At 54.6% G+C, this 19280-nt stretch overlaps 1 protein-coding gene across 1 annotated transcript in view; it reads left to right on the top strand.

Annotated features, from left to right (window-relative positions):
* Positions 1-17937, top strand: part of ADAM33 (ADAM metallopeptidase domain 33) — a 30040-nt gene extending 12103 nt beyond the window's left edge. Inside the window, exons 4-24 of the mRNA XM_049792731.1 lie at positions 1252-1327; positions 1823-1899; positions 2470-2656; positions 3091-3156; positions 3275-3346; positions 3807-3973; positions 4088-4172; positions 4874-5016; positions 7255-7432; positions 7805-7894; positions 8250-8445; positions 9269-9377; positions 9921-10125; positions 11075-11152; positions 11954-12062; positions 12406-12556; positions 13190-13280; positions 14031-14276; positions 14575-14738; positions 15510-15527; positions 16836-17937. Coding sequence (XP_049648688.1) covers positions 1252-1327; positions 1823-1899; positions 2470-2656; positions 3091-3156; positions 3275-3346; positions 3807-3973; positions 4088-4172; positions 4874-5016; positions 7255-7432; positions 7805-7894; positions 8250-8445; positions 9269-9377; positions 9921-10125; positions 11075-11152; positions 11954-12062; positions 12406-12556; positions 13190-13280; positions 14031-14276; positions 14575-14738; positions 15510-15527; positions 16836-16887 — 2560 coding nt within the window. The 3' untranslated portion in view covers positions 16888-17937. The remainder of the gene's footprint in view (positions 1-1251; positions 1328-1822; positions 1900-2469; positions 2657-3090; positions 3157-3274; positions 3347-3806; positions 3974-4087; positions 4173-4873; positions 5017-7254; positions 7433-7804; positions 7895-8249; positions 8446-9268; positions 9378-9920; positions 10126-11074; positions 11153-11953; positions 12063-12405; positions 12557-13189; positions 13281-14030; positions 14277-14574; positions 14739-15509; positions 15528-16835) is intronic.
* Positions 17938-19280: the final 1343 nt, after the last annotated feature.

Here is a 19280-nt window from a genome sequence, read left to right as displayed (position 1 = left end):
CCAGTGGTCTAAGCCATGCTGGGACTCACTGGTGCTCCCATTGGGGGATCGGCTCAACCCTCCCAATTCCCCCTGTTCCCCAGGCATGGCGTGGAGGCTTTTACCTCTCTGCTGTCCTCAGCCAACCTGTCCCATCACTGTCCCCATCCTGCACGGGCAGCTGCCCATCCGCCTCCACGCTGGCCAGGCACTTGGCTTGCCAGGCTGCCCACAGGTCCCTTTCCAGGACCCAGGCTGAGCTCCTGTCTCCTTTTTCTGCTGTAACTGGAGTTACCGGTGCCAGACACCCACTCGCAGGCAGGCTGGGAAGGCGGGAACATGCCCACAGCGACATTTTTGGGGTTAAACTGGTTGCAAAATAGAAACCAAGAGGCGGGAGGGCTATTCTGGGGCTGGCCGCTTGGTTTATTTTCTCCTGCTGCAGAATAAAACCCCTGGAATGGGGCCAAACCCCACGAATTGAGGGCCGAACTGTCAGCAGGGGTAAACCCAGCCCTGCTTTGTCCTTCTTTGGGTGGCCGAGACCCCTGCACGCACGCTGTCCCTCGGGGGACGTGCTGTCCCCGCGGTGGCTGCAAGCTCGTGGTGGGGCACCCATCACCCTGGCATCTGGGCAGGGTCACGCAACCTTCGGCAGTGTGGGAAACCCTCGTCCCTTTCTCTTCTCTCCTACCACCCGTGGGGTCGTTTCCATCTAAATCTCCCCACCATCTGCTCCCTGGGACCCCCAGCCCCACGCGCTTGCTGGTTGCAAGCTCAGCTCTGGCTCTTCCCCACGGCAGGAACCAATTTGTCAGCGTGGGACGGGGCTGCGTCACGAGTGGCCCCGGCACCGACCTCGGTGGGAGACGGCCGGTAGCTGCGGGGAAGTCAAGGCACACAGGGTGAAGATAGGAGGGGTGCAGGCTTTTCTAAAAGCAGCCTGAGCTTTTTCACAATCAGATTTTTTTGGGGGGCACCCCCTGCCCTGTGGCTGGGGTGTCGGGTTAGGAGTATCACGCTCATGGTGCTGAGAGCGAGGTGAAGTGACATGCCCAGGGCCGGATGGGGTGGCTGTGTCGGAGACCCCAAACCTGCGATGGGCGCGCTACCAGCTCTGCTGCCCAAAGTTTTGCAAAAGGGGGGCTGTGAAGAGGGACCATGCAGACGGCTCAACCCAGGGCTGGCCACGGAGGTTTGGCACGTCCCCGAGCCAGGACACCCAGCGCAGCTCGAGGGTCTTCACCCTTCTCCCCTCTCCTCTCTCCGCAGGCTCCTAGCACCGGGCTACACCGAGACGCACTACACCGCGGACGGGCAGCCCGTGACGGTGACCCCCAACCACACGGTGGGTGCCGGTGGGGGGACGCGGGATGTAGCTCATCACCATTTTTTTCGGGGTGTCTTGGCACTTGGACTGAAGCCAAAACCCCACCGGGACGAGGCGCGGTGTTTTCGCTGGCAGCATCCCCGGCGCCTGTCGCGGGAGGAATGCAGCAACACGTGGCTCCTGTATCTCTTGGCCGCGGTACAGCACCTTAGGAAATAAACACAGGCAGCGCCGGACTCAAGCAGCCCTCGCTCTTCCCGACGTCTCCCCACCAGCCGTTTGTCACCCTTCCAACGAGCCGGGTGCGGGACTGTCTGTGTCCTGGGCTGAACTGCCAGAGCCAACAACCTCCTGGCTCCATCCCTTCCCCGGTGTGAAGGGACGCCGCTCGCCTGGCTGGGAAATGCAAAACGGGTGGTTTTTTGGTTTTTTTTTGGGACGAGCACATGGGGTTTGTTGCTGCCTAGCCCTGCGTGGTGGTTTCTAATGGAGGTTTCTATTGCCTCTCTCCAGGACCACTGCCACTACCACGGGCACGTCCAGGGCTACGGCGGCTCCTGGGTCGTCCTCAGCACCTGCTCGGGAATACGGTATGGAGACGTGCAGGGCAGGGGAGGAACTTGTGGGGCTGATGAAGAGGGGGATGGATCCGGCTGCCCCCTTCCTCTCTGCAGGGACCCCCTCGGAGCAGCACCGATGGTCCTGCAAGCCCAGCTCTAGGTGCTTCACGGGTCTGATGTTTCCATCGCTCCCCTTCTCCCATCCTTCATCCGACCCCAGGAGCAGGCAGCAGAGGTTGGGGGGGGGGGCGGGGAGGAGGCTGTTTTTTTGGCAGCACGAGCTGCCTTCAAGGAAATTTGTCTCTGGAGGAGGCAAGATCCTGCTCCGTGCAGCAGGTACCCCAGAACTGAGCTTCGTTCCGTTGCAACCACAAACTGCCAGCCCGCATTCACGTGGTCTGCGCAGCACGGAGGTTTTAATGCTAAGGGTGTATTAGATGATAGGGCCGTATTGACAGAGACACCCATCTCTCGTGTCTGCCCCCGGCCCTGGGTATGGACCAAGCTGAGGTGCAGTGAGTTTGTGGGTCCTCAGCAGGGGCTGGGGGAGCCGGAGTGAAAGCACCACAGGAGCCATCAGGGGCTGCTTTCCTTTTCCAGGGGCTTGATAGTGCTAAGCAGCAATGCCAGCTACTACCTGAAACCCCTGGGGACCCCCGAGCCAGGCCACCACATCATCCACCGAGCAGAACACTTGCCCATCCGAGGTGGGACCTGCGGCCACGGCGACGATTTTGGGAGCAGCATCGCTGACGTTGCTCGGCTCTTCCAGCCGATGCACCACCGGGTAAATCCATCCTGGTGTCCTTTGGTCGTGGAGGGGCAGAGGGCTGGGAGTAGGGCTGGCTGCACCCCAGCTAAATACCCTGCAGCTTGTGGTGGGTTGCCCATCACCCCAGCATCTGGGCAGGGTTGTGCAGGCAGATGGGATGTGAGGGGTCTGCGTGGGCAGCTTACCTGGTTTGATTTTGGGCAGGAGATCTCAAAGGGAGGACATGCGGTTTGGGGTCCGGTGCTGCGTCGTACGGTGCGTGACATGATATGAGGCGACATTGGGAATTGCACTGTGGACACTCAGATTTTCCTTGTCGCCTCGTGCCTCCGTTTCCCCTCTCAGCTGTCCTTCCTGAGCAACTCTGTGGTGTCTGGGAAGCCTGAGATGCCCAGAGCCATGGGCTGCCCGCTCCTTCTCTCCTCTGAGCCTCGCTATCTCTCTTGCAGGCGAAGAGAGATGCCTGGAGGACCATGAAATACATGGAGCTCTTCATCGTTGCGGATCACACGCTGGTGAGTGCTGGGGGGGGACGGGCAGAAACCCGGTCCCCTGCCAAAAAGCTGGGACCCCTTTCTGTCTCCCTCCCCGCTCTTCCTCTGGTGACCCTTCCCCATCCCCATCTCTCTGCAGTACAGGAACCAGAACCTCAACCTGGGCCACACCAAGCAACGCATCGTGGAGATTGCAAACTACGTGGACAAGGTAATGGCCGGTGAGAGGGACCTGCTGGTCCCTCGTGACCACGTCCATCGTTCCCAGTGCATGTGAAAGCACCTGAGTTTGGGGCCAGCCTGGTGGTGGCCCTCAGGGACTGTCCCCGTGTCACTAGGGCTGGGAGTTTAGCTGGCAGATGCGAGCAGGCGGTGGAAAATGTTTTGCCACCCATTGACTGAGCTGCAGCAGCGAAACGTGCTCTGGCTTTTGCCCTGCTGCGGCGATGGGGATCAACGCCGGCATCCTTGACGCAAGGAGGGACACGATTAGGTGTTGTCAGTTGATGGATGGCATCATGGCAACCTGGGTCCTGTGCCTGTAGAGCTCATACTTGCAGGTGGATTTGGGACAAGTGTGTGGAGGGAAAGCATAGAGACCCGCCAGCCGAAATGCGGTGGCAGGGATGGAGGATGTCCCCGTTTCCTCCATCCCTGTCCCTTCCCTGCAGTTTTACAGGTCGTTGAATATCAAGGTGGCCCTGATCGGCCTGGAGGTGTGGACGGAGCGGGACCAGTGCGCTGTGACCAGCGATGCCAATGCCACGCTGTGGTCCTTCCTGCAGTGGAAGAAGGCGCTGAGGTCACGCAAGAAGCACGACAATGCCCAGCTGCTGACGTGAGCACCCTTACGGACCCGGGGATGTCGGGGCAGGGGGGGTCCCAGCTCTGACTGGGGTCTCTGAACCACCCCTGGGCTGCTAACTGCCCCTCCGTTCTTCTTTCTGGGCAGGGGGAAGACGTTCAGGGGGACAACCATCGGCATGGCCCCTCTGGAGGGGATGTGCAGCGTGGATAACTCTGGAGGCGTCAGCATGGTAAGAGGGGCGTGGGGGTCCCCGCTGCTTCTCCCAGGCTTGGGGACCCCATCGCCACCCCATCTTGCTGGGGTTCTTCACGGGCTTGGAGGACCAGCCACGCGGGGTTGGTCCTGGGATGCAGCCTGAGAACGAACGATGATGCTGGTAGTCCCTTAGCCCTCTCAGATGTTGGCCAAGAACTAAGGAGGGTGGGAAAGGGCTGGTTTAAATGTCACCTGCACCATGTACACCCCCAGCTTGCAGCTGGGATCTCCTGTGTTGCTTCTGCCCCTCGTATTGAACGACCCCTGCTTGTCCCCTGCTTGTGCTCTCTGGTTTTGTAGGGTCATCTCTGCCCCAGATAACTCTTATCTTCCTCCTGATGGGGTGATGGTGACTTGTGGTTCCTAGGCAGGCTGGTGGAGTGGGGGCAGCGAGGTTTCTCGGTTTTGGGATGCTCCTTCCAAGGCCCTGGGTTTTCAGCAGTTGCCTCCAGTAAAAGAGCTTCCCAACAGTCCCATGCAGGACTTTTAGGACACCAAACCCCATTTCTGCCACGAATCCTCCTCCATCCCTCTCTCTGTCCTTCCCACGGGACCCAGTTGCAGTCCCAGGGCTGTTGTGGTCCCTCCACCCCCACAACCCCATTCCCTGCTGTGGCATCACCCCTCTTCATCCTTCCTGGCTGCTGTGCTGACGCATCCCCCGTCCCTATCCAGGACCACTCGGAGCAGCCCATCGGAGCAGCCGCCACTATGGCCCATGAAATCGGCCACAATTTCGGCATGAGCCACGACAGCATGGGCTGCTGCGTAGAGGCCACCCCAGAGCAAGGCGGCTGTGTCATGGCAGCAGCCACCGGGTAAGTGGCGGTGGGGACGGGACACAGCCCCTGAGCCCCCCCAGCAGGTTGTGGATGCTGTTTGCAGTGGGGTGGGCTGGAGAACGGGGACGGGGGTCCTGTCCTGCAAGGCACGATTTTGGGTGCGGTGCCTCGTTGCAAAGGGGGACCCGGCTGGTTGTCCTCCTCCCAGTTTGCCCTGCACATCCCAATTCCCTGGAATGAGCACATCCCGGAGCCCGGGAGCAGGCAGGGCTGGTGGTCTCTGAGCAGCCTTATCCCAAAAGAGCCAGGGATGGAAGCAAATGGATATTATCCGGTAGATGCATTACAGGAATCGAAGGCATTTTCTTGTGCTAACCCAGACTTCAGCACGACAAAATTCTTTATTGTAAGACCAGAGGGCCAAGGGCTGCCCTGTCTCCGGTCATGCCACCGGCGGGGACTCATGGCATCGCAGGGCTGCGGTGGGGTGAGCTCACATCACTCACCCCACCCTCACTAAATCTGGATGTGGGATGCTCCGGAGTGGCAGTCATTAGCTTTCATGCTCTCTGGCATCCTTCCAGGGTTTGTTTTCCTTTGCATTTACCCTTTAATTTGGCCCAAAGCTGTATGAAATTCAGCTGGTTGGTGCCACTTTCTCTGCCAAAGTCCTTCTCCTGTTGGGTTTTCCGGCTCCCGACAATACAGTCATCCCAGATTTCCCTGCACTGCAGAAAAGCAGCTGTTTATTCCCTGTTATTTGAACCCACCCACTCTTCCAATTAATAAGAAACAGTCCAAAACCACAATGTGGTGTCAGGGTGTTCCCAGGCTGTTTCCCTGTGGCTCTCAGGGCTGTCAGACTGCGGCGTTGAGCCCGTGGGGTCTAGTCTCTGCCTAGGTGGATTTGGACTGTGGTGGGGAAAAGCATCGGCTTTCCAGGACGAGGCAGTTGTGCACTTGTTTGTTTAGTTATCTTACTAATTAATTATCCTGCCTTCACCCACCGGAGCTGGATGCAGTGGTGCAAAGCAGTAGCAGATGCTGTAGCTCAGCTGTGCCCCTGCTCACCTCCGCAGGCAAAGCTCTCCAAGCTGTGACATTTCTTCCTTCTTAGTTTTGCTGAAATATTTTTTTTCCCCACATGAGGAAGAAACACATTTTTGACTGTCTGGAACCTGTCCCTATTTGCACGTTCTTGTACCATCTTATGGCTATATTTACTTGCTCACCCTCCCATAACTTGCATGGACTTACAGCTTTCCCTGCAGCTCAAGAGATTTCACCCAGACTTCAAAAATACTTTTAGAAAAAGCCCTCTGTGTCATCTCAGAAATGAGATGTCCTAATATGATATAAAACTTTTTTTCAGCGATAAGAGGAAATGAAACCAGCCCTGAAGCAGAGAATGGTGCACAGTTCTGATTATCTGCTTCCTCCTTCTTAGTACATCACACAAAAAAACCCACAAACTTGTGCAAAATTACGGAAGAATGATGCTCAGAACTTCTCTAGAAGATTACCATTTCTCTCCAGCTCCTTACAGGAAAGCCCAGCTGAGCTATTAAGAAATTGAAGGCTCTGATTTTTTTTTTTTTTCTGCTCAGGCCTTGTGAATGATTTATATGGGTTTCTTTTTGTGTTCCTTTTCTATTTGTCTTTATTTTTTTAGAGTATTTTTCTCCATCTCAGCCTCAGAGGTATTTAAATAGCCCCAAGCGGGTTTTTCCCATCAGCGGTTCAGTGGTAGCAGGCGCATATGTAGCAGACATCCTGAGCAGATTGTCACTGCAGATATGAAGACCCGCCTTGCGGTTAGGACGGGGGGGTCTGCAGTGTCCCAGGTGCAGAGGACCGAAGCGCGGAGGTGACACCAGCACCAGCATCGAGCTGGCAGAGCCTGCAGGCATGGGTGCTCGCTGAGCTTTGAGGTTCAGACCATGGGGGCCTCCAATCTCCAAGAGGTTTCTTGCTGGAGCGCTGATGCTCTTGTGGGTGGCGTATAGCCGCTCTACTTGTCCACCCCATCCCATTCTGGAAAATATTTGGGCTCGGTGTGGTGTCCCCTGGTTGTTAGTCTGATGCTCAGACGTGCGAGCTGGCGTGGGAGATGTTAGCGGTCTTGATGCATCTGACCGATGGTGGCTTCTGCTCTTGGAAGAGTTTGTGCCAGTTTGCCCATGTCCTTATTTCCCAGCTCTGACTGTGGTTTTCCACCTTCTCCTGGTCCCGATCGCCCCGGTTCCCATCCCTCCCCATCTGTCCCCTGCGCAGACACCCCTTCCCTCGCGTGTTCAGCTCCTGCAGCAAGAGGCAGCTGGAGAACTACTTCCAGAAGGGAGGTGGCATGTGTCTCTTCAACCTCCCCGACACCAAGGACCTGGTAGTAGGACGGAAATGTGGCAACGGCTTTCTGGAGGAAGGAGAAGACTGCGACTGCGGGGAGGTGGAGGTACGGTCCTGGGTCCTGCATCACTTTCCCACAGAGGCTTTTGCAGCTCAGCTCAGCTGCTGGGTGGCAGAGCGTGGACCACATGGAGAGAGGTATTTCCAAGGGAAAGGAGTGTGCTGGTCACCACAGGGACTCCATCCCGAGGGCTCTTCCCATTCCTATCTTCCTAAATCCATTTAACCTGGTCCTGGCTTTCTTCTTGACTTCACCCTAGAGTGCTCGGGTCTTCCTCATCTCCCTCTGTGCCTCAGTTTCCCCATTAGCAAAATGAGAAGAGAAACGCTGTGATGGGTGGAGAAGGGGCTGGTGGCAGCAATGGGGAAGGGATGGAATCACTGACCGTGATGGTGTCATCTTCTTCTCCCCACGCAGGAGTGCACCAACCCGTGCTGCAACGCGCACAACTGCACGCTCAAGGAGGGGGCCCAGTGTGCCCACGGCGACTGCTGCCAGAGCTGCAAGGTAAGCCCCCCACCATGCCCACCCACCCACCCACCCACGGCCTGGGCAGGGAGATACAGCCCCCACCATTCCCTTGGGACTGGTGCTGCATGTCCATAAGGTCGACCTCCCCCACTGGCACCAAATGAGGAGGGTTATGCGTTAACTTGTGTCCGCAGAAGAGGCTTTGCTGGCTGCTTTGTGGCTGGGGTCCAGCCCAGGAATTTGGCTTTATACCTTGACAGCCCCATATAGTCCCACAGGGGGACATTATAGATGGTTTACGGTCCCAAGCTGTGCCAGGAGACGGCTGCAATCCCGGCTTGGCCCCTTCGCTGCCACTCAGTGCCGATGTTTCTCTCTCCTCCTGTGGCAGCTAAAGGTGGCTGGGACGATCTGCAGGGAAGCAGCGGGATCCTGTGACCTCCCCGAATATTGCACGGGTGCCTCGCCCTACTGCCCGGCCAACGTGTACCTGCTGGACGGCTCATCCTGCGCCTACGGCGAGGCTTACTGCAACAACGGCATGTGCATGACCCACCACCAGCAATGCGTCCAGCTCTGGGGACCAGGTGAGTCCCATCAGCCTTCTTGCCACCCCTGTCCGGAACAGGAGCCACGTTGGGTCTCAGCGCTGTGTCTGCCCGTGGGGTCCCCGTGGTCCCTGCCCGTGGGGCTGGAGGGTAGTGGATGGAGGGGTTGTGTTGTCCCCATCCAGGGTTGGCGGTCTGTGTCTGTGGGGCTGGCGTGGAGGGCTGAGGGTGCTGTGCACGCACACTCACAGGTGCGTGGCCCTCTTCTGTGCCCATCCACCCGCTGCCTATGGCTCCCACGCTGCATACAGCCCATATATTACATAGACCCCCCGTGCTGCATATGGCCCCCACGCTGCACATGAGCCCATATGGGGCAAGCGGATACGGCCCATAGCTCATATCCTCCATATGGCAATCATCTGCCGCGTACGACCCCGTCTTGCGTAGGGTCCCCGCGCTACGTATGGCCGCGCGCAGCCATGTGCAGCACCCTGCCCCTGTGCATGCTGCAGCCCCCATACCCCCACTCCAAACCCTGTTCACACCTAGGTACACCCCCGCTGCTCCCACCCTGTACAGGGCACACAGAACCAGCACCTCCGGGTGCTCCCAGGAAAGCTGCAGCAAGCACAGGGGGGAATCCTTCCCCAGGACCAAAATCCTCTGCGAGACCCCGGAGAAAAGGGGATTTCACCCTTCTTGTGCTGTTCTTGGGCCGGCACCTGCAGCAGCAGCTCTCCGGGAGAGTTTTTCCATGGTGTTTTCTCCATAAGCATCCAGCTGCTGCTCCCAGTTTCGGTATTTCTCCCTGCTGGCTGATTTCCCCATCCCACGTGGGACTTTTCTTCCTTCCCTGCAGGTGCCTGGCCAGCCCCGGACGCCTGTTTCCAGGACGTGAACATGGCCGGCAACACCTATGGCAACTGCGGCAAAGACAGCCAAGGGCGCTACGTGAAATGCGACAAGAGGTGGGTGCAGTGCTGGCACCCGTGGGTGCCACATCTCCTCCTCCTGCACCCACAGCCCCCTGCCGCCCACCCCTGTGAAGGAACTGGTGGGGTCCTACCCCAACCTGCTGGCATCACCCTTGGGGCCAGCTTCATTTTGGACGTGAGGAAGACACCAGGTCCTTCCTGGGCTTAGTCCCCATCACTGCTGGGAGGTTGTCCCACCGTACATCACCTCCCAGCCCAGCCTGAAGGGAAAATCAAAGTCAACGTCCGCAGGAGATGCGACTTAGGGAGCATGTGCTCTCCAGTATTCCCAGTTAGACAAGGGGTGTTAGAGGGACCCCCTCTGCCTGTTCCCTCCAGCATTTCTTTGCGCTGTCCATGATTTTTCTAAGTCCTTTCTGAACCCACTGAGCCTCTCCCATCATGACCTAACATGGCCATAAATTCAGAGGGAGATGAGCCAGCAGGCGCTGGGACAGGGGGTGATGGGGCAGGGAGGATGAGGTGGCCGGTACCCACATACATATGGCCCTCACCTCGGCTCTGCCCCACTTCTAGGGATGCTATGTGTGGCAAGATCCAGTGCCAGAGCTCAGCTAAGAAGCCCCAGGGGACCAACACTGTCTCCATCGACACCACCATTCGCTTCAACGGGCGGGAGGTGAAATGCCGAGGTACCTACATGTACACCGCGAAGGACGATGAGGAAGACCTCTCCGACCCCGGGCTGGTGATGACGGGGACGAAATGTGGAGATGGGATGGTGAGTACCTCTTCCTAGGGCTGGGGTCTCCTACAGGAGATCATCTCCTTGGCTTTTATCCCAGCTGCAATGTGGATGTTGGCTCTTCTCTATGTTACAGCCAGGCCATGGGACGTGGTTCCCCCCCACGCTTGCAGACATTGCTTTGATGACATTTCACCCAGGGTGCTTCTAGACATCACCAGATGCTTGCGTGTAGGCCACCAAATTCTTCTCTTCATGCTTCTTTACTGATTTAATGCATAGTGGAGCAACCCCAACAAGAATTGAATGCCCCACGACTTGAAGGAAGAGGCTTCCTCCTATGAATAGATTGTTTCCCAAGGGAAAGCTGTGTTAGGAATCAAGAGAACAGATCCAAACAGATGCTGCTAACCTAGTAATAGTCTCTTTTAAAGCCCCCACATCTCCTAGTACTTTACAGAGGGTCAGTTCAGCTGACGAAGGAGAGAAGCCTGGTAGACAACACGGTAGCAGGGAGGCATGCCAGACAGAGCTGGCTGCGGAGACATGGCCTTTGCTATTTGGCATTTTAATTGTGAAATTTTCATCCCAGTTTGGGATGGAAGGCCAAAATGTCGACATTTTCATGAGAAAGGATGGCTGGTTTTGAAATCCAGTGTCAGTTTTTTTGGCTGGAGCCTGTGTTTTAGAGCCAGATGGGAAATGCCTTCTCCAGGAGCTGCCAGGTGGGTTGTCAGGGAAGGGGGGTGGGAGCGTTGGTCCCTGGTCTCCGTTGAGCCATCCTGGATAGGGGAATGGCAGAGGTTTCCTGGGCTGTGCTGAAAATTGGAGTGAAATATGTTGGTCTGGAACAAGACGATTTAACGAACCTGCGTTTTCCAACAGACAGCATCCTTCCAGAGGACTCCCATCTGTGAAGCCAGAATATCACTGTCCCCCCTCCCTCAGGTCTTTCTCTAAGCTCAGCTTCTTGGCTTTCTCTCAGGTTTGCAAAGATCGCCGGTGCCAGAATGCCTCCCTTTTTGAGCTGGAAAAGTGCGTTTCCCGGTGCAACGGCCATGGGGTGAGTTATTGCCTGAGACCTACAGCAGGCTCCTACGATAAGCACAGATTCTTAAGCAAAACCAAGTGTCTGCCCCGGGGATGAGCCTTGCAACACAGTGGGCATCTGCTTCTCATAACTCTCTCATGCATCAGCTATGGGTGCAACTGAGCTGAGATCTTTGCTTACCCGTGTCCAAGTTAGAGGAAGAAGATCATTCGTGATGTAAGGACCATCTGCAAAATTTGGATGAGGGTCCGGTTTGAACTGGAGAGTGTTTAGAGCTCAGAGCAGGTGCCTGTTCCCTCTGAGAGCAAAGCAAGAGTTAGAAACACAACTGGGACTGAAAAAAGGCAGGGCAGTGGTTCAGCGAATAGAAAGAACCACATTTGTCCAAAGCTTAAAGGCTACAAAGATTTGACCTCTGCAGAACACAGGGTTTTGTCAGATAAGGCAACAACAATGCTGTGGTTTAATGGGAAGATCCAAAGGGGAAGATGTTTAACAAACTTCTAGCCTAATGCAACGTATTAAGGGCATCAGGCCTGTGTAGTCAACTGGTGTGAAAACTGAGGGTGTAAGATACCTGTCTTCAAGGTTTCTGCAAAGAGCAGGGAAATAAAAGTATCTCTCTACATTGCAATCACAGATTTGAGGGCAACACAGACATGATCCAAGTGATGTTCAAGGGGTGAATATTGGCAGGGCTTAAGCTCCTTCAGACCAGACTCCTACCATTGGCCATCTGCTGTCATCTCCACCATACAGACCATCATTTCCATACATCCCTTGTGGTCTCCAACCCTCCGTCTCTCTCTGCAGGTCTGCAACAGCAACAAGAACTGCCACTGCGATGCTGGCTGGGCTCCCCCCTACTGTGAGAAGCCGGGCTTGGGCGGCAGCGTGGACAGTGGCCCTGTCCAGCGCGACAGTGAGTCCCGAATTCTTGTCTTGTGACGCTGGTGGTCATGCTGCGATGCCACAAGAGGGAGAAATGGGGCGATAAAGCTGCTGACAGCTCTGCTCCCAAATGTGCTGGGTTGGGTCCATTCAGGCAGACTCACAGCCTGTGCCCAGCTCTGGTTGCTCGGTGGCCACCCATTTTTATCAGAGGCCACCGGATGGTACTGCTCCATTTTTGGGGATGTGATCAGCAACGATGTCTCTAGCTTGGGTGGCTGGGAATGGGCAGACGGGACCGGCATTTGCATTGAATGGAGCCAGAGGCTGCTGGCTATCCCAGCCCCCACTCTTCTTTGTGCTTTCCCTGCCAGATCATGAAGCCATCTTAATAACTCTTCTGCTCATCTTCCTGCTCTTCCTCCCGGCCCTGATGATGAGCATCTACTTCTGGTACCGACGGGAGAACTCGCTCCTGAATAAATGGATAAAGGAGATGAGGAGGAGGACCCAGGAGACATATAGGTGGGTGATGCATCCTAAATCCCTTCTCTCTTCAGGACCCAGTGAGACCCCAAACCCTTGTTTTCTTGCTACTGGCAGCGTCCAGCCTGGTAGGAACAGTTATTGGGGAGCTGGTGGTGCACAGGGCCTATTTCAAAGTGTTATGAGACCTGGTTGAGATATGAAGAGCTCTCTCCTGGGACAATTTGAGGCTCTCAGCTCTCCCCTGAGCAGAGGACAGGGATGATCAGTTGGACAGGACAACCCCAGAGCATGATGACGAAGGTGGCCTGGTACTGAGGAGCTCTCTTGCCATCTGCTCCTAGCAGGCTGCAAGAGCTGGAGGGGCTCTAAAGAGGTGCTGAATTTAGATATTCTCATTATTTCCCCTCCCAGTACAGCTACAGACACACACATACCTCAGAGCTGCTGCAATAATTTGAGAAAAAAGCCCAGAACCAAACAACCTCCTTCATTACCCTCATTATCTCAAGACAGACTTGTCATCCCTGCTCACCCAGCACTGCAAGACTGTCTGTTAACAATCTGTTAACGGAGACAGGATCTCGCTGACGTGCAGCATTTTGGGAGGCAGCTGTTGCAAAAATGGTTGCTTCATTTTGCCATCTGTGATTTGTTTGTGATCCTGGGCAGGAACAAAACCATCAGTCGAAAGTCAAACGGTGGCCATCCCAAAGCTGCTTTCACTTTGCGGAACATTTCCACCTCCAGCCACACTAATAAAGTAAGTAATAACTCGCCTTCCAGGTTTCCTTTCCCTCCCTGGGACTTGATACTTGTGGGTGATCACATCTATCTCTAGCAACTGGGCAAGCAACAGGTACTCCGTGCTGGTTTTGCATTGCGTCTACGCTGTGAGCCCTTGGTCAGTAGTACACGTGCCTCCTCAAAGTGAGCCTGTTGAGCTCTGCCTGCTCAAAAAGACCCCGGTGATTGCCAGGACCCTCCACTGGGAAATTGCCCATCACCGCGGCAAAGCTTTACAGGGGCTCTGCAATCCTGCTGATGACTTTGTGCTGGGTCTCTGAGGAGGCAGATGCTTCTGCTGCTGGTTGTGTCAGCTCTGATGACCTTGGGATGGGTAAGCCCAGGACTGAATTTAGGAAGAATTTAGGTTTTTTAAGCACAGCCACAGTGGCTGAGAGCAGGGCAGAATGGATGATGCCTCCCATCTCTGTAATTCAGTCTGGTGGAAATCTGGTATGGATTCACCAGAGCTGACCCTGGTCCAGATCTCACCCCAACACCTTTCTCATCCCTGTGTGCTCTCATATGGTTAGCGAGGAGCAAACGTGTTCAGCTTTTGGGTGGGATGGTAAAAGTGGCGGTCCCAGAAAGTGCAATAAATACCCAGTGCTCCTCCTGCAACTCTCTAGCACCCAGACCTTGAAGTGCTATTCAGCACCGTCTGCTTTTCAGCACCCAGGGAAACCTAAGATTTTCCTCTGTACTTCTGCTTTTCTCATCCCTGCAGGCAACGCGAGCTGCATTCCCCCCTAAACCCAACGCTCACCAGCCTGGTTCTCAGCCTGTCAACGTTGTCCACCCTCTTCGCCCAGCTCCCCACTCCATCCCTTCGCGTCCGAGAGACCCCAAGCCTGCCAGGCCACCTCCACCAGTCAGCAAATCCCCCATGGTCCCCACCAAGACTGTTGTCTCCCAGGTGAAGCTGCCGCCTCCGAAGAAACCTCTTCCCTGCAGCCCCGTGAGGACCCCACTGGTGAGCTTTGCTGGTTGGCTGTGCTTTTCTTCCAGACTCATAGAAATTCCCTGGTTTTTGGCTGCCTGTGGCTTTTTTGGGTTGGGCACTATTAAGGAGCTGTCACACCACCCTAAGAGACAAATCTGTTGCAATGGTGAAGAAAGCTCATTAGATAATGAGAATATTTTAAGGTAATTTGGGTGTTGTTACATGCTTTGAAGCATCTCAGCTCTGCACCAGGGGAGAGAGGTTTGTAGGAGGTCGCTGGATGCTCCTCTAAGGATGTTGTCTCTCCCCATACACTTTGTGATCCCAGGTCGTCCCAAAGCACCAGCCCCCTCGTCGGCCGCTGCCTGGAAGTCCTATTCTGGCCAAAGAGTTGCCTCCTGCACATGGACAGACCCTGCTGGTCATGGTCCCTCCTACCAACTTCAAGGTGTCGGGTACAAGTGCCATGAGCCACCCCACGAGGCCATTAAAGTAAGTTGAGAGAGGAGTTGAGCTATCTCCCACCACTGCTGGGGTCCTGCAGGTGGACACACTGGGGGGTCTTGTGGGTCACATCTGGGTGGGACGTTCCAAATGTCACTGTGGTGTGCTTTGGTCTTCCCCTCGTGGTGTCTTCACCGTGACCTGGGTTTCTCCTGCTCCTCCCTGATATGGCTGGTGGGTACAGGTCAGGCTGCTGAGGAGCAGGAGAAATGCTCTGTGCTGTGGGCTGTGCGGGTCTGTACCCGCTGCTGTAGCTACAGAGGAGTTTGAAGCCCACCAGCTTTGAAGGAATTGGCCTGTAGGGCATTGGGGATCTTTGGTACGGGGCATCTGGGGGCAGCAGCAACAGGCAGAAAGGAAATCAGAAGATGTTCCAAATCCTGCTACCTGGGAGCAACCACAACCAAAGCGTTTGTCCATATGGGGACCCTACGTACATAAACCCCCCTGTGGCCATGCTCCCTCTTGCATGGTGCAGGAGCCTGCCCACCCGAGCAAGGTACCTGTGGGTGTCTGGGATCTGCAGCCATGCCTTCACCTGTCAGGAGCCCAGAGAGTTTGACCAAACTTGGCCAGTGGTGACCAAGGTTGGGACTTTGGGTCTTACAGGGTCCTGATGGGTTAAGGGAGATGTCATCCTTTGGTGGGTACATATGGTCCCTTGTCCCAGAGCATGGAGGGGGCTGTTGGTGAACTGCTGGGGGACAGTGGAGTGAAGGGATGGACACTGATGCTCTCTTTCGTCTTTCCTCCCTACAGACCGATGCCACCTCAAAGGTGAGTCACAGACACTGTGCAGGACCACGGCGGGGATGGTCTTTGCTGCTTGTGTTGGGATGGCCTTTGGTTAAGCACTAGGCTGGCACTCAAGAGACTGAGGATTAAATGTCACCCTTCCCAGAGGCTCTTAAGTGAGCAGGATGTAGCCCCTCTGGGTACCCAAATAATAGCAGGGCTTGGGCACCTGTGTCTAAGGCAATGGAGGACACGGGCTTTCCAGTTTGGAGCTGGGAGATTCAGTCCAAGTCCTTTACGACATCACTATGACTTTCAGCTCTTGCTGTGTTGCTAAATCCTCTGGAAATAGGTCAGTGGAGTCTCAGGGGATTGCACTTCCATCCGTTTCTGCTAGCCAGGCTTGTGGGCCATATCCAGCCATGGAGAGTAGGCACCATGCTGGACTGAAGTTGTCCCTCATCCCCAAACGGTCTGCTTTGATGATTACTGCTTTGACACTCTTGGACCATTTTAGGTTCCTATGTCTTTGTAGCTGCCACCACAAGGAGGCTGAATATGCCCCCAAATTTCTCAGTGTAACTCAATCCCTATGAGTCATGTCTTCTAGTAGATAAAACAGACCTGTTCTGTGGTCCCGAAAGAGAAAGATTTGGCACATCCTGGCAGCCAAACTCGGGTCCCTCCCCAGATGGTGTAGTTTTGTCCTTGCTGCCCACCGGGAACAGTCCCTGGCCATCCTCTCTTGAAATGGTGCCCCTGTAAAAAAATGTTGACTGGCAGGACCAGACTTGTGCCAGGGAGCAGGACGTGCCCACGTCCTAGTCTGGATTCATTACCTGACATAACCAACATGGTAAGAGAGGGCCGGGGAACTGTTTTCTTTCCTAGATGGATGAGGTAAGAAATTTCATAATTCCTGGGATGGACTATAGGATCCATATTGGATTGGTTGTTTTGGTGACGGCTCTTGATAGTGCCCCATCTACCTTGGCTGTTTTTGGGAAGCTGAGAGCAGTAACCCTTCAGGGACATGGTTCCCACAGTTGGTGGGCTCACAGTTCTCACCACTGGTTGCTGCTCGGTGTCACCACATGCTTTGGTGGACTTTGTGTGCTATCAGGGTTTTGAGGGTATGCCAAAGGAAAACGCCTCAAAGTGATGCAATTTGGGGTTATATTTTTGAGAGAGGACATGGGTGACCATGACAGTCCCAGGGCCCCTCTGGTCTCAGGGGCAGCAGCTGGTCTGTCTTCCCTGAGCTGTGGAAGGATGGTTGTGGTGGAGGTGGTGGGTGCTTGGTCTCTGCACTTGAATGAGTTATCTCCTTTCTCTTTCTCCTCCCTTTAGGCCAGTCCCAGCCATCAAATTCCAATCAACCTCCTTCCCCTTGAAGAAGTGACAAACCAAGGACACCTTAAGTCCATCTTTCCTGAGCTGGCTCTCCTGATTTGCACTGCTGCTGGCGACAGGGGTCTTTTATTCCTCTCTTGTTTTATTTGTCTTTTGATACCAGAGGACTATTTTTATAAGACAGAATATGTATTCAGCACAAAAACTGTAGCGGTGGGGGGAGGAGAGGGGAAATTGGTACCGTGACATAACTAAGGGTTGGGGTGGGCTGGCGGTGGGGTTCCCACAACGGACACTCCACCGCAGCCCCTGGCATTGCCTCCTTGCCAATTTATCCCCCCAGCTTTAGTTTCTTCTTGACATTGCACATGGGCTGGGGTGACTTGGGGTCAAGAGAACATCCAACACTGACTTAAGATACTGATGACAGTGGCAGCGAAAGCCGTGTAATATCCTTCTAGCTACCTCCTCCTTCTCCTCCAGGCCTGGTGAGAGCCCCCCACCACCCATTGCCACCAGAGTTCAATGCTGGGCATTGTCTCCGGGGAGACATTTGCCACGAGAGAAAAGTGGTTTCCAGTTTGGACTGTGCCATACGGTGCTGGGACATTTCCGTGAAGGATCCAAGTTCTCAGGCTCCTCCTGGCCTCCTGCCTGATTGCACAAGAAAAAACAGTGACAATTCTGGGGTCGTACCTGGAAGGAGAAGCTGTCTGGGAAAGGGTTTAATGTCTGAAGTGCTGGTGGCAGCTGGTTACCAGGGTGCTTTCAAGGGGCTCAGGAGCCCTCCATAGACATTACGTGTTCCTTGCTCATGGGGCAAGCCCAGCAGTGGCTCTGTGAGCTGCTAACACTCTGCTGTCCAAAGGGGGAAGGAGCCACAAGCCAGGAACAAGAGCAGGAAGACCTCCTGCTTGTGTCATTGGCTTGCCCAAAGACCTTGGCCAAGCCATTGCATTTCTCTGTGCCTCAGTTCCCCCCACCTGTAAAATGGGGGGGGTAATACCTACCTCACAGGGGTGTTGTGAGGTTTAACAAACTGATGTCTTGAAAGGGCTTTACAATCCTCAGATGAAAGGTGCTGTTGACCTGCACAGTATTATACCGTGCCACTTTCCTATGACTTGACATGCGGCTCTGTCAGGGTCTGAAATGAGAACAAAGGCTTTGTACAGTCCCCTGGCTCCTTTGGCTCTTTTCTTGCGCAGCAGTTCCCTGACCCTTTAGACACCAAGGTCTCCTACCACAGTGGTGCAAACAGATCCCTGGAGCCCTTTCTGTTAGCCCTTAAACCTGGGATCATTCAGTTCAACTCTGTGTGACATGTCAACTACCCTGGGGTAGATCCCACCTGACCTAGGACAAATCTTTTTGAGCTGTGTCCAACCAACGTAAAGGTTATCCATGATGTAGGCTCAGGAACAACCCTCAGGAAACTGTTCTGGTGTTTCATTATCCCCAGTGTTACAAAATGGGCTGCTAATTGCAGGTTGTGGTTAAGGCCATCTCAACCTAAGTTGTCCTCACTCCCTTATGATCAGGCTTTGTTTTGTAGTCTTTGGTCATGAACATGGGCCTTCCCTGAAGCATCTCTGGTACCTCTGTACCTTTCTTGGTTGGTGGATATCCAGGTGGGTTCTAGGATCCAGCATCTCCTCTTACCCTGATAACAAGTCACGAAATCACAGAGACATTTATGTTGAAAGGGGCCTCTTGAGATCATCCTCGGATGACCTTCTGAGGACAGGATAAATGAACTGGTCCCTAAACCTTCCCAAGGTCCCATTGTTTTTAGCGATCTCCTGAGAACTTCTGATATGGTCAGATTTGAGGAGGAGCCTACGGAGCTCCTGGAAAGGAGAAACCCTGCTCCCTGCCTGTGAATGGTCTCCCTTCTACTGTCTGGTATAGGTGTTAGTAGAGGGTTAAACAGTTGGAGAGGGTTTGGAAAAGTTGCTGCAATGATGAAGTTGGTTGGAAAAAACCTTTTCTCAATGAGTCGGATGATTTAGCTTAATGACAGTGAGGGATGACTGTGCTGCAGCCAGAAAACCATCTTACTGTGGGACCAGCAATTGAATGATCACATCAAGGTGATGCAATGTCCCTGGGCTTGGATTCTTGCCCATTAATGTCACCTGTCTGGGTATCACACTCCCTTTCATCTCCTCCTGTTGCCAGTGGGGAAAGATGGGGAGTTCATCCTTTACAGCTATCCAAACTTCACCAACAGTGCAGAGCGAGGACATGCACATTGGGGGTCTAAATTTGAGATATTTAGGCTAGAAAGGAATTGATAGAAACCCCCCTTTGTGATCTCAGGGCTTCTGCAAAGACGTACTGGTCTAGGGCTCTGCTCAGCAGCACGCTAAGTACTCAAAAGATATTCTCGCCCTTCTTGGAGACCCTTTCTCTGCCTGGGAGATGTCCTTGCATGCACCA

The sequence above is a fragment of the Accipiter gentilis genome, chromosome 3, assembly GCF_929443795.1.
Source record: "Accipiter gentilis chromosome 3, bAccGen1.1, whole genome shotgun sequence".
NCBI lineage: Eukaryota > Metazoa > Chordata > Aves > Accipitriformes > Accipitridae > Astur > Astur gentilis.
Note: the sequence above shows the minus strand (reverse complement) of the source record. Positions and strands in the feature narration are given on the sequence as shown.